This window comes from Mandrillus leucophaeus, unplaced genomic scaffold (genome assembly GCF_000951045.1).
Source record: "Mandrillus leucophaeus isolate KB7577 unplaced genomic scaffold, Mleu.le_1.0 Scaffold1282, whole genome shotgun sequence".
In the NCBI taxonomy this organism is placed as follows: domain Eukaryota; kingdom Metazoa; phylum Chordata; class Mammalia; order Primates; family Cercopithecidae; genus Mandrillus; species Mandrillus leucophaeus.
In genome coordinates this window covers 101,832-114,408 of record NW_012101232.1, presented here as the reverse complement: position 1 = coordinate 114,408, position 12,577 = coordinate 101,832, and the positions used below count along the sequence as shown (strand labels likewise).

The window sequence follows — 12,577 nt, the reverse complement described above, 5'->3', positions numbered from 1 at the left end:
CAGAACGGTCTCGATCTCCTGACCTCGTAATCTGCCTGCCTCGGCCTCCCAAAGTGCTGGGATTACAGGCGTGAGCCACTGTGCCCGGTCAAAAAAATTGTTTTTTTAAAACAGCTGGGTGTGGTGGCATGTGCCTGTAGTCCCAGACACTCTGGAGGTTGAGGTGGGAGGAGCCCTTGAGCCCAGGAGCTTAAGGCTGCAGTGGGGAATTGTGATGGTGCCACTGTACTGCCTGGACAACAGAGGGAGACCCTACTCAAAAAGATAAAAGAACATTTGTAACTACTTTTAGTTTTAAAAACTATGGTATCAAACATATTGTGAAAGTATTTGTCATACTGTTACTCAACAGAGATCGAACAAGGGAGCCAGGGTGCAACCACTGCTGCACTCACATCTCCTGAACTCAGTACCACCCAGACCTGCCCCCAAAACAACTGGGCTATGAACACGGGCCACCAAGTTAGGCTGCCCAGTGTAAATCCGGCTCTGCTACCCACTGGCAGGCACACAGGGCTGTACCCATCCATATTCTCCTGTGTCTGCATTGTCCTCATCTCTAAAGTAAGGAGAGCAGGACCTAACTGGAAGGGTAATTGTGGTTAATGTACATGCACAATGCTTTGAGTATCATTTAGTAATCACTGCTCACCATCATGCAGATAATGAGCAAAGCAATGTTGGGAAACTGTTTCCTCTTTTAAAAAAAGGAAAATACAATGATTCCTGAAGATAAATAGAACATATTTTCCCCTTGCCTCTATAGCTGTCCATTCTCTATGCCACAGCTACATTCTAAAGTGCAGGTTTCCAAGGCATCAGCTTGGAAGTGAAATCCAGCCAAGGCCTTTGGAAGTGAAACCCAGCTCTGTATGATCTCGGCTCCCCTGCCTATCCCATGCTATGTCATCAAACCGTTCTCTGCAAGGCCTTTGTGTGCAACACCTATGCTTTTTGTTGCTCTTTTTTTTTTTTTTTTTTCCAGACAGGGTCTTGCTCTGTTGCCCAGGTAGGAGTGCAGAGGCGCGATCTTGGCTCACAGCAACTTCTGCCTCCCAGGTTCAAGTGATTCTCATGCCTCAGTTTCCAGAGTAGCTGGGATTGTAGGCGTGCACCACCACACCTAGCTAGTTTTTTCTTGTAGTTTTAGTACTTTTTTGCCATTTGGCCGACTGGTCTCAAACTCCTGGTCTCAAGTGATCAGCCTGCCTCAGCCTCCCACAGTGCTGGGATTACAGACATGAGCCACTGTGCCTGGCTCTCGCTGCTCTTTTTTTTTTTTTTTTGAGACAGAGTCTCGCTGTGTTGGCCAGTCTGGAGTGCAGTGGTACAATCTCGGCTCACTGCAATCTCCACCTCCCGGTTCAATCTCCTGCACAGCCTCCTGAGTAGATGGGATTACAGGCGCCAACAACACACCCAGCTAATTTTTGTATTTTTAGTAGAAACGGGGTTTCACCATGTTGGCCAGACTGGTCTTGAACTCCTGACCTTGTGATCCACCCACCTCGGCTTCCCAAAGTGCTGGGATTACAAGCATAAGCCACCATGCCCGGCCTTTGGCTGCTCTTTTAAAGCCAAGCTCAATACCTTCTCAGTGTATCACAAAGAATCTTGAGATGTATGTCTTTTATACTGAAATGCACTAGAAGGGACCAACAAGGAAGAAAACATCGATTGTTATTAAAAGTTACAAGTAGGAGTTCTAAAACAGCCCAGCAAAGTCAGCTATCCAGGAGGGAAGAAAGGAAAAATTGACATCCACATACCAAAGATGTTAAAAATAAAATTTCTTAAGCCTAGAAAGATGTGTTAGAATTCACTGAAATATTTGGTATTTATATGCATTTTTTAACGTAACAAAACAACATGCCCTTACCATAACACCTGACAATTATACTCTTGATCATTTATCCCAAAAAAATAAAAACACGTTCACTCAAAAACTGGTACACAAATGTTCACAGCACCTTTTATTTGTAATGACTCAAATGTGGAAACAACCCAAAGGCCCTTTAGTCAACAAATAGTTCAACAAACTGTGGCACATTCATACCATGGAATACTACTCAGCAATATGGAGTGGGTTACTGACATACACAACAACTTGGATAAATCTCCAGGGAATTATACTGAGTGAAAAAAGCCAATCCCAAAAGGTTATAAACTATATTATTCCATTTCTGTAATTTATTTTATTTTTTGAGACAGAGTCTTGCTCTGTCGCCCAGGCTGGAGTGCAGTGGTATGATCTCAGCTCACTGCAACCTCTGCCTCCTGGGTTCAAGTAATTCTCTGCTTCAGCCTCCTGCGTAGCTGGGATTACAGGTGCCTGCCACCACACCTGGCTAATTTTTGTATTTTTAGTAGAGGCAGGGTTTCACCATGTTGGCCAGGCTGGTCTCGAACTCCTGACCTTGTGAGCTGCCCGCCTTTGTGGGCATTACAGGCGTGAGCATTTCTTAGATGACAAACTATGTGCTGGGATTACAGGCATGAGCATTTCTTAGATGACAAACTATGGAAATGTTAAACAGATTAGTGGCTGCAAAGCATCAGGGAGGAGAATGGGAAAGAGGTGACTGTGGCTATAAAGGGTGGCTCGATAATCCTTGTGGTGATGGACCCTTCTGTGTCTGGACTATGTGACAGTCATATGAATCTACACAAGTATCTTAGCCCATCTTGGCTGCTATAACAAAAAACCAGAGCTGTGTGGCTTCGAAGCAACAGAAATTTGTTTCTCACAGTTCTGCAGACTGGGAAGTCCAAGATCAACACTCTTGCAGATTCTGTGTCTAGTGAGGACTTCCATTCTCACAGATGGATTCTTCTTGCTGTATCCTCACATGGTGGAAGGACAAGCTAGCTCTCTAGGGTCTCTTCTAATTCCCTTCATGAGGGCTCCACCTCATGACCTAATCACTTTCCAAAAGCCTTACTTACCTCCTAATACCATCAAATTGGTGATTAGGTTTCAACATACGAATTTTGGGAGGATACAAAAATTCAGACCACAGTAACAGGTGATAAGATTACATAAAACAAAAAAATAGACACACAAGTAAATACATGTAAAATTGGTGAAATCTGAACAGGGTCAATGGACTGTATCGGAGATCACCATCCTGGCTGTCCTGTCATTCCACAGTTATAAAAGATGTCATTACTGGGGGCATGGTATAAGGGATCCCTCAGTATTATTTCTACTGCCTGTGAATCTACAATTATTTTTAAATACAAAGTGTTTTAAAAGGGCAGAAGAGGCTGGGCACGGTGGTTCACGCCTGTAATCCCAGCACTCTGGGAGGCTGAGGCAGGTGGATCACGAGGTTAGGAGATTGAGACCATCCTGGCTAAGATGGTGAAACCCCTTCTCTACTAAAAATACAAAAAAATTAGCTGGGTGTGGTGGCGGGCGCCTGTAGTCCCAGCTACTCGGGAGGCTGAGGTAGGAGAATGGCGTGAACCTGGGAGGCGGAGCTTGCAGTGAGCCGAGATCGTGCCACTGCACTCCAGCCTCGGTGACAGAGACTTTGTCTCAAAAAAAAAAAAAGGGCAGAATAATGTGTTAGAGACATTCAAACATTTTAAATCATTTGATCATTTATCCCAGAAAAATAAAAACATATGTTCACTCAAAAACTGGTATACAAATGTTCACAGCACGTTTTATTTGTAATGATTCAAATATGGAAACAAGCCAAAGGCCCTTCAGTCAACGAACAGTTCAACAAACTGTGGCACATTCGTACCATGGAATACTACCCAGCAATATAAGGGAGTGGGATACTGACATACACAATAACTTGGATAAATATACAAACAAAAACATACCTCTCAACCATGGGTAATTAAATAATGCTCCCCAAATGGAAGACACATGGAAAGAAAGATCTCAAGCTAAATCATTATAATCTACAGATCAATTCTGTAAACCATAATTTCTCATCTCTGGAGATAAACAAGGAGAATCTTAGTTTGACACGCTATACTTAATATCTAGAACAAAATTTAAGAAGTGATATTGTAAGGAACATTCCAAATAGGCTGTTTTGGTTATGAGACAAACAAAAAAATCACCTTTTTCTCCCTTCATTCTGGACCACCAGTCACACATGTTTAACTTGGTACTTTTCTATCCAGACAAGCAGAAGACACTCTGTCAACTACGTACTTGACAATTTGATCAATTCACTATAGTGAGTAACTAGGATGACAATGTCTAGTGATTTCTATATATATTAATATCAATAATTAAGAATACAATCTGTCACTTCCCATCAAAATCATAAGACTTTAGGACATCCTATACAGTTCCACAATTTACACAGTCTCTGCAACCTTCAAACCTATGTCCTATGCTTCGCCAATTAGTGCTGTCCCAAGAATGTGATACAGACTTACATTTTGAAAGATTTTTTCCAAAGAAAAACATTTGTATTAATATTTCTAATTTTGCTAATTCCTTAATCCCTTGTCTTCTTAAACCTAACTTTCTCCAGCCCAAACAGATTAACTAATGAAGGTCTGTAGAGATTAGCAAATAAGAACTTGGACTTGACAGTTCAAATCTGGGCTTAGTCATCTATAGCATATACTCAACCTACAGTTTTTTCATCTGGAAAATAAGGAAAGCAAACTCCTTTAGAAGATTACTTTGCATACTAAATGATTTAATACGTAGTAAGCCTTCAGCATTGTACCCACCAACATCAAACCTCCAAATTTGATACAACAATAAGGATCATGTTGAAGGGGGAAAGAGGACAGATAGAATTCAAACTATTTAAGAATTTATGATCCAATTCAAAGTTTGCCCATGTTTTGCTCCTACTTGGAAGATATTTACAATTTGTCAAGACTATAATAACATCAGCAAAATTCAAGACAGCTACCTTAACTAAACACACAAAGTCCAATTTGGACTATTTGGTTATTCCCCACTAGTAATATCAAGAGAAAACTGGGAGAGGAGTAAAATGATTATTTTCATATGGCAGAAGAGTGGCAGGGTTTGAAAGAGCATGGCCCTGGGAACCAGGAGGCCTACTTTTGGCCCTGTCTCTTCTTTGGCTAGATAATCAGAGCAAGTCATCTCCCTACCCTAGGCAATCCACCAAAGAGGGGCTCAGACTGGAAGGTCTCTAAGAGTCCTTACAGAATTAGCATTCCATCTCCTCATGTGGAAAAAGGAAACAAAAGTGCTGCATGAATGCCAATGCAGCAGCAAATGATGTCTTCAGGTCTGGCCTTTTAGGCCTCTAGTAGCCAGAGTCCTGTGTGCCACGCTCCTCTTTTCCATCTGATAGCTCACCATCCACCATAACCCAACACAAAACTAATGTTAAAACTAAGAACTGAAAGTGGCCTTCCTGAAACCCAGTAATGCAAATATTTATATACAGTTGAAAGAAATTCAAGCTTACCATTCTCTCATATCATTACTTCAAAAGAAGGGAAGCAAAAGAAGGAGGAGCCATTTGAGAATTTAAGTGTCAAGGAAATATTTTTCTGGTTCAAGTAGAACAAAAGAAGTTTATAATGCATAGAACCCCAAACTAAATTGAAAGCAATGAGTGACACACAGAAACTATTTACAGATGGAGGGAGGTAGATTATAAGAGACAGTGGTCACTCCAGTTCAAGGTCATTCACATTTGAGAGGTTAAATATACACATGCAAATACTGATAAAAATAGGAGAACATGAAGAATCACTGAAAAACTAAAATGAGATAACATACTGTAGAATTACAAATAGTTCCTGCTGATTTTTATTAAATAACTCCAGAAATAAAATAATCAGGAGTTAAGGACATGGCTGGTAGTGTGTTACTGACTGTAGCCCATGTTGGGCAGAGTGATTAGGATGATTTCAAGCAGGGACTCCTGTCTCTACCAGATCAATGAAAGTCATTTTGGGCATTTCTGGTAAAATATTGGAAAGAAAGTATTTTTTTTTATTGGACTTGAAGCAGAGAGTTACCACATAGAGAACGACTGCCAGCCTTTTCAAAACCAATATGCCTGAAGCATGGTCCCTGTGGCATTCAATTACAAGTACCATTAAATTATTTTTTGTGCTTAAGCCAATGTGCTATTAAGACTTCCCTAAATAATAAGACCAGGAAACCTTTATGTTTGCCTGGCCTTCAGGGTGGTCAAATGAGTTGTAAAGATTATTATTAAATGTCGTAATCATTAACATAAAAAAAACCCCAAGAAACAAAGTCATAAGTGTAACAATGGACTGACCCACAGATATGTATAGAAGAAAAAGTGACTGGGCGCAATGGCTCACACCTGTAATCCCAGCACTTTGGGAGGCTGAGGTGGGTGGGTCACCTGAGGTCAGGAGTTCGAGATCAGCTTGGCCAACATGGCGAAACACCGTCTCAACTAAAAATACAAAAATTAGCCAGGCGTGATGGCAGGCACCTGTAATCCCAGCTACTCGTGCGGCTGAGGAGAAGAATCACTTGAACTCAGGATGCAGAGGTTGCAGTGAGCCAGGATCGCGCCACTACACTCCAGCCTGGTGATAGAGTGAGACTGTGTCTCAAAAAAATAAATAAATAAAATAAAATAAGAAAAGAAAAAGTATTCTTGGGTCATACGTATTAGGTCATCCTGATACATATATATGTACTTCATATTACAGTACTTTAATACAAGAATGTGAGAGAAGGCAATTGCTAAGTGACAGCTGGGAAAGGATTTTTTTGTATTTTTTAAGAGACAGGGTCTTGCTGTGTCACACAGGCTGGTGTGCAGAGGTGCGATCATAGCTTACTGTAACCTAGAACTCCTAGGCTCAAGCGATTCTCCAATCTCAGCCTCCCGAGTAGTTAGGATGTTTGTAACGTGTGCCACCACGTACAGCTAATTTTTACATTTTTGCAGAGAACAGGTTTCACTACATTGCCCAGGCTGGTCTTGAACTCTTGGCCTCAAGTGATCCTCCTTACTTGGCCTCCCAAAGCATGGAGATTACAGGCATGAACCACCACACCTGGCCTCAGAAAGGATTTTAAAAGGAATAAATGAGGTAAGAATTGAAAAGTCTTCTAAAGAAATGTGTAATATAATAGTTGAGAACATAACAGTTGAGTGATCTATTTAGTAGAATATATTACTGGGAATGGGGGGATCAACTGAAGAATAAGAATAATGTTTCTTATATTCTAGCATGTGCAAAACTCACCTGGGAGCCTATAAACGTATATCCCAATGATCCCCCAGGAAAGACTAATAATAGTTGGTTTGGAATTCATGACTGTGCCCACACCTACCCATCCCCCAACTCCAGATGGAGGGAACACACAGGAAAAAACCACCAAATCAGCACAGTTTAGGAGGAGAGGAGGCTTTTCTAGACATTTGGAATCTTTTCAATATCAAGCAATTTGTTGAAAAACAAGAGTTTTCAGTCATTAGACCTTGCAAGAATAAACTCATCTCTTGGAATAATTTCTGAAACCTGTAAGACACCTGAAAAAAAGAGTCAGTTTTCAGAGTACAAGTCCTTGACATCCATGATTAAGTTTATTCCTAAGTATTTTATTATTATTTTTTTTTGAGATGGAGTCTCACTCTGTCGCCAGGCTGGTGTACAGTGGCACGATCTTGACTCACTGAAGACTCTGCCTCCTGGGTTCAAGCGATTCTCTTGCCTCAGCCTCCCAAGTAGCTGGGACTACAGGCGTGCAGCACCACGCCCAGCTAATTTTTATATTTTTAGTAGAGATGGGGTTTTACCATGTTGGCCAGGATGGTCTCGATCTCTTGACCTCATGATCCACCTGCCTCGGCCTCCCAAAGTGCTGGGATTACAGGCGTGAGCCACCACGCCTAGTCCCGAATTTCATTCTTTTTGATGTTATTGTAAATGAGACTGTTTTTTCAATTTCTAATAGAAAACTCATTATTAACATACAGAAATTTCATTGGAAATGCAATTGATTTTTGTATGTTGATTTTTAATCCTGCTACTATGCTGAATTCATTTATTGGTTGTAACTTTTTTTTTTTTTAGCAGGGGCTGGGGGTCTTATAGGGTTTTCTAGATATAAGATCATGTCATCTGCAAACAGAGATAACTTTACCTCTTGCTTTCCAACTTAGATATCTTTTATCTCTCTTTCTTGACTAAGTGCTCTGGCTACAGAAGCAGAGACTGCAATGGTGGCTGCCAATAGGGAAGTACTCATTAAAGGGTACAAAGTTTTGATTATATAAGATAAATCAGTTCTAGAGATCTGCAGTACAGTATCGTGTCTATAGTTAACATACTGTATTGTATTCTTAAAATTTTGCTAAGAGGAGCTGGGCATGGTGGCACAAGCCTGTGGTCTTAGCCAGTCGGGAGGCTGAAGTGAGAGGATTTGCTTGAGCCCAAGAGTTTGACGCTACAGTACACTATGATTATGTCACTACACTCCAACCTGGGCAACAGTGAGACCGTGTCTCTAAATAATGAAATAAAATAAAATAAATTTTGCTAAGAGGGTAGAGTGCTCTTAATGATAAGAATAGAACAAAACTTTTGGAGGCCAAGGGTATAGATTTATAGCACAGATTGTGGTGATGGTTTCATAAGAGTATACTTATTTTTAAACTCATCAAGTTATATATATTAATTATATATAGTTTTTGTATGTCAAAATTAGAATGTTGGAAAAACAAAATTTTTAAAAAGTCATGAAAATATTAATAATCAACTTCATGTATTTTACTGTAAGAATTAACTAAAATATTTATTTACACATTGTCTCAGGTACCCACACAGCCTTACCTGAAAGTGTCTTTTGGTAAGAAATACATTGATGTCTCCACAAAGAAATAGCAGATCTCTCTCGATTCTGCAGTCCATTCAGTCTTTCTGCTAGTCCACCTCTGTTTAATGAATTATAATGTACTAAATTTAGTTAAAAGGAAAACTTCAGAATATTTGGAACATTTATATTGTATAACCCCCAACCAGAGACAAAAAGATAAAATATGCAAAATTTTAATGTATATTTGTTACCACTTTCTCTTCCTAGAGGCCATATCCTCATAAGTCAGTTTTTTGTTTTCTTAGAACCTTGGTGTTCTGATTCCTAGAAATATGGGCTAATACTATGTCCTAAAAATATCATATTCTTGGAAATATGATAGCTAGATATCAGTTTACCTCTTTTTCTATTCTTTCTTAGTTCACTTATTCAATCCTAAAACAAGTACTGCTTACTTACCACCTGCTATATGCTGGCACCTAGCACTTCATTAGGTACCAGGGACACAAGGACAGCTATGAGTGCTGCCATGGAGGTGGGAAAGCTCCCAATGAGCTCAGCAGATGGGAGCAAACAAAGAATTGTAAAGTGGGCTCAGAGTTCCAGTGAAGAATAACCTTACCAACTGTTGACAGAACACTCAAATAAGAGCACTTAGGTATGGGTCCCTGATTTGGACTCCAGAGATATTTGAGTATCAATCACAAACACACAGCAAGGATACCAATGTTATAAAAAAGAAAACTTCCATGTGCAGCAGAAAGACAATTTATAACGATAGATATGCAGGCACTGCAGAAGAGCATTAACCTATCAATGAACACATATACTCACTGAGATATATTTATGCTTATAAATATATAGGTGAATGTAAATTACAAATATAAGTAAATACATATATATGTAGAGAGAAAGAGAAATTATCAACTCCTAACATAACTATAATATCAAGAAAAATCAAGATCAGTTGTTAATTACCACTATAGCTACATGCTATATAGGTTATCAATGTATTATCTCATAAGTTTATTATCTTATTACCAATTAATTAATCATTTCACTACATTATCTTTATTCAAATAATATCCCTTTGAGGCAGAAAGAAGAGATATCAATACCCACTGCACAGATGATAAAACCAGAATTGAGAGAGAGATTAAGAAACTTCTCCAACATTACATAACTAGCCAGATGAGGAACAAGCTGTTAAAACCAGAATGGACTTAGCACACCATGTGGCATTTAGTAAACTTTCAAAAAATGCCCACAATTGGTGTAACTGTTTTTGTTATGTTTTTTACTTGCAGCCTATATATAGCTCTTTCAATTATGATGGAAATATTTTAATAATATATAATATTGCTAGTATTAATACCTATAGAAAAACCTAGTATGTTTTCCTATAGGTTATTATTTCTGAATGACCTTGTGTGTAGCACATGTAACAGAAAAAAAGTTAAAACCTCTTATACTCAGAAATATGCCATAGCACCTCTACATGTCAACCTCTACTTCCTATTAAGCCCTTCTTCATATCATTCTGTTTACATTAAGTAACTCGTTTATGCTTCCCCTTTATACAATACTGTGAAGTAGGTACTATTATTATTCCATTTTATAGATGACAAACTGAGGCACCAAGATGTTAAACATCTGTTCAAGGTTAAATGTCTAATGAGTGGTGTAGCTGGATGCACACCTAGGCAGTCTGGCTCCAGAGTCCAAACTCTTAGTCTTGAAAATATACTTAGAACCTCTTAAACAGTATTATTTAAAATGATATGCATAATAAATACAAGAAGCAAATGCTGTATTCTTTGCCCAATTATCTAGATAATTATTTGCCAAATGTTGCTTTTCAATGCTGTGACCTTACAGGAAAAAAAAAGGCAAAATGAACTCTGAAAATAGTATCTGGTTAAAGTCAAGCCTAGAACCTCGTAAGAAAACTGTGGGGATTACAGGACAAAAGGTAAAAGCAACAGTAAACATATTCACAGGAGCTCTCTACACATAGCGGTATCTGGAGCCCTCAGATAAAATCTGCATCTCCAGCTGAGTTTGGCCATTAGGGACTGTCCTGCAGGGAGTTCGGATCAGATGCACTTGAACTTAAGATAAGAAACACCATGTCCTCCAATTAACAATTCTATTTCTAGTAAAAAACCTATCTCATGTTAAAAAAATTAAGTCATACCAAAAGTTCAGGAAGGCCCTACCATCTGTATCCAAATTAATTCTTTTGAACATAGCCAGACAAGTTACTCATAAAGGCCAAACTCCAACAGAATAAAGATACGACGAATGCACTGAGCAAGTTAAGATATCCTAATTATCTTTTCTATAAAATTAACAGATTGGAAACCTATCTCAAAAGATTACTGGTATCAATTTGACATTGGTAAACATTTCTACAAAATCAATATGGAGAAGTAAAGAAGGATAAAGATTCAAAAATATTCCAACTCATTTCTAGTCAAGATATTTTTAATAAGCTCTACAACCAGGTAAAGAATAAACAATTAGAATGACTATAAATACAGTATTTTCAAGTTTTGCTTTTATTTTTTAAATTTTTATTATACTTTAAGTTCTAGGGTACATGTGCACAATGTGCAGGTTTATTACATATGGATACATGTGCCATGTTGGTGTGCTGCACCCATTAACTCGTCATTTACATTACGTATTTCTCCTAATGCTATCCCTCCCCAATTCCCCCACCCCATGACAGGCCAAGGTGTGTGATGTTCCCCACCCTGTGTCCAAGTGTTCTCATTGTTCAACTCCCACCTATGAGTGAGAACATGCGGTGTCTGGTTCTCCGTCTCTGTGATAGTTTCCTCAGAATGATGGTTTCCAGCTTCATCCCATGTCCCTACAAAGGACAGGAACTCATCCTTTCTTATGGCCACATAGCACTCCATGGTTTATATGTGCCACATTTTCTTAATCCAGTCTTATCACTGATGGACATTTGGGTTGGTTCCAAAACTTTGCTATTGTGAACAGTGCCGCAATAAACCTACATGTGCATGTGTCTTCATAGCAGTATGATTTAGAATTCTTTGGGTAAATGCCCAGTAATGGGATGGCTGGGTCAAATGGGATTTCTACTTCTAGATCCTTGAGGAATTGCCACACTGTCCTCCACAATGGTTGAACCAGTTGACAGTTCCACCAACAGTGTAAAAGCGTTCCTATCTCTCCACATTGCTCCAGCACCTGTTGTTTCCTGACTTTTTAATGATCACCATTCTAACTGGTGTGAGATAGTATCTCATTCTGGTTTTGATTTGCATTTCTCTGGTGGCCAGTGATGATGAGCACTTTTTTGTATAAGGAGTAAGGAAGGGATCCAGTTTCAGCTTTCTACATATGGCTAGCCAGTTTTCCCAACACCATTTATGAAATAGGGAATCCTTTCCCCATTTCTTGTTTCTGTCAGGTTTGTCAAAGATCAGATGGTTGTAGATGTGTAGTATCATTTCTTTCTTTTTTTTTTTTTTATACTTTAAGTTCTACAGTACATGTGCACAACGTGCAGGTTTGTTACATATGTATACATGTGCCATGCTGGTGTGCTGCAACCATTAACTCGTCATTTACATTAGATATATCTCTTAATGCTATCCCTCCCTTTCCCTACAATAGAACCAGGTGTGTGATGCTCCCCTTCCTGTGTCCAAGTGATCTCATTGTTCAATTCCCATTTATGAGTGAGACCATGCAGTATTTAGTTTTCTGTTCTTGTGATAGTTTGATGAGAATGATGGTTTCCAGCTGCATCCATGTCCC

At 39.1% G+C, this 12,577-nt stretch overlaps 1 protein-coding gene across 1 annotated transcript in view; it reads right to left on the bottom strand.

Moving 5' to 3' along the window:
* The window catches only part of SPIDR (scaffolding protein involved in DNA repair), a 385,066-nt gene that overhangs the window by 320,924 nt on the left and 51,565 nt on the right, over positions 1–12,577 (bottom strand). The window contains exon 3 of the mRNA XM_011972298.1: positions 8,797–8,897. Within this exon, the coding sequence (XP_011827688.1) occupies positions 8,797–8,897 (101 nt within the window). The remainder of the gene's footprint in view (positions 1–8,796; positions 8,898–12,577) is intronic.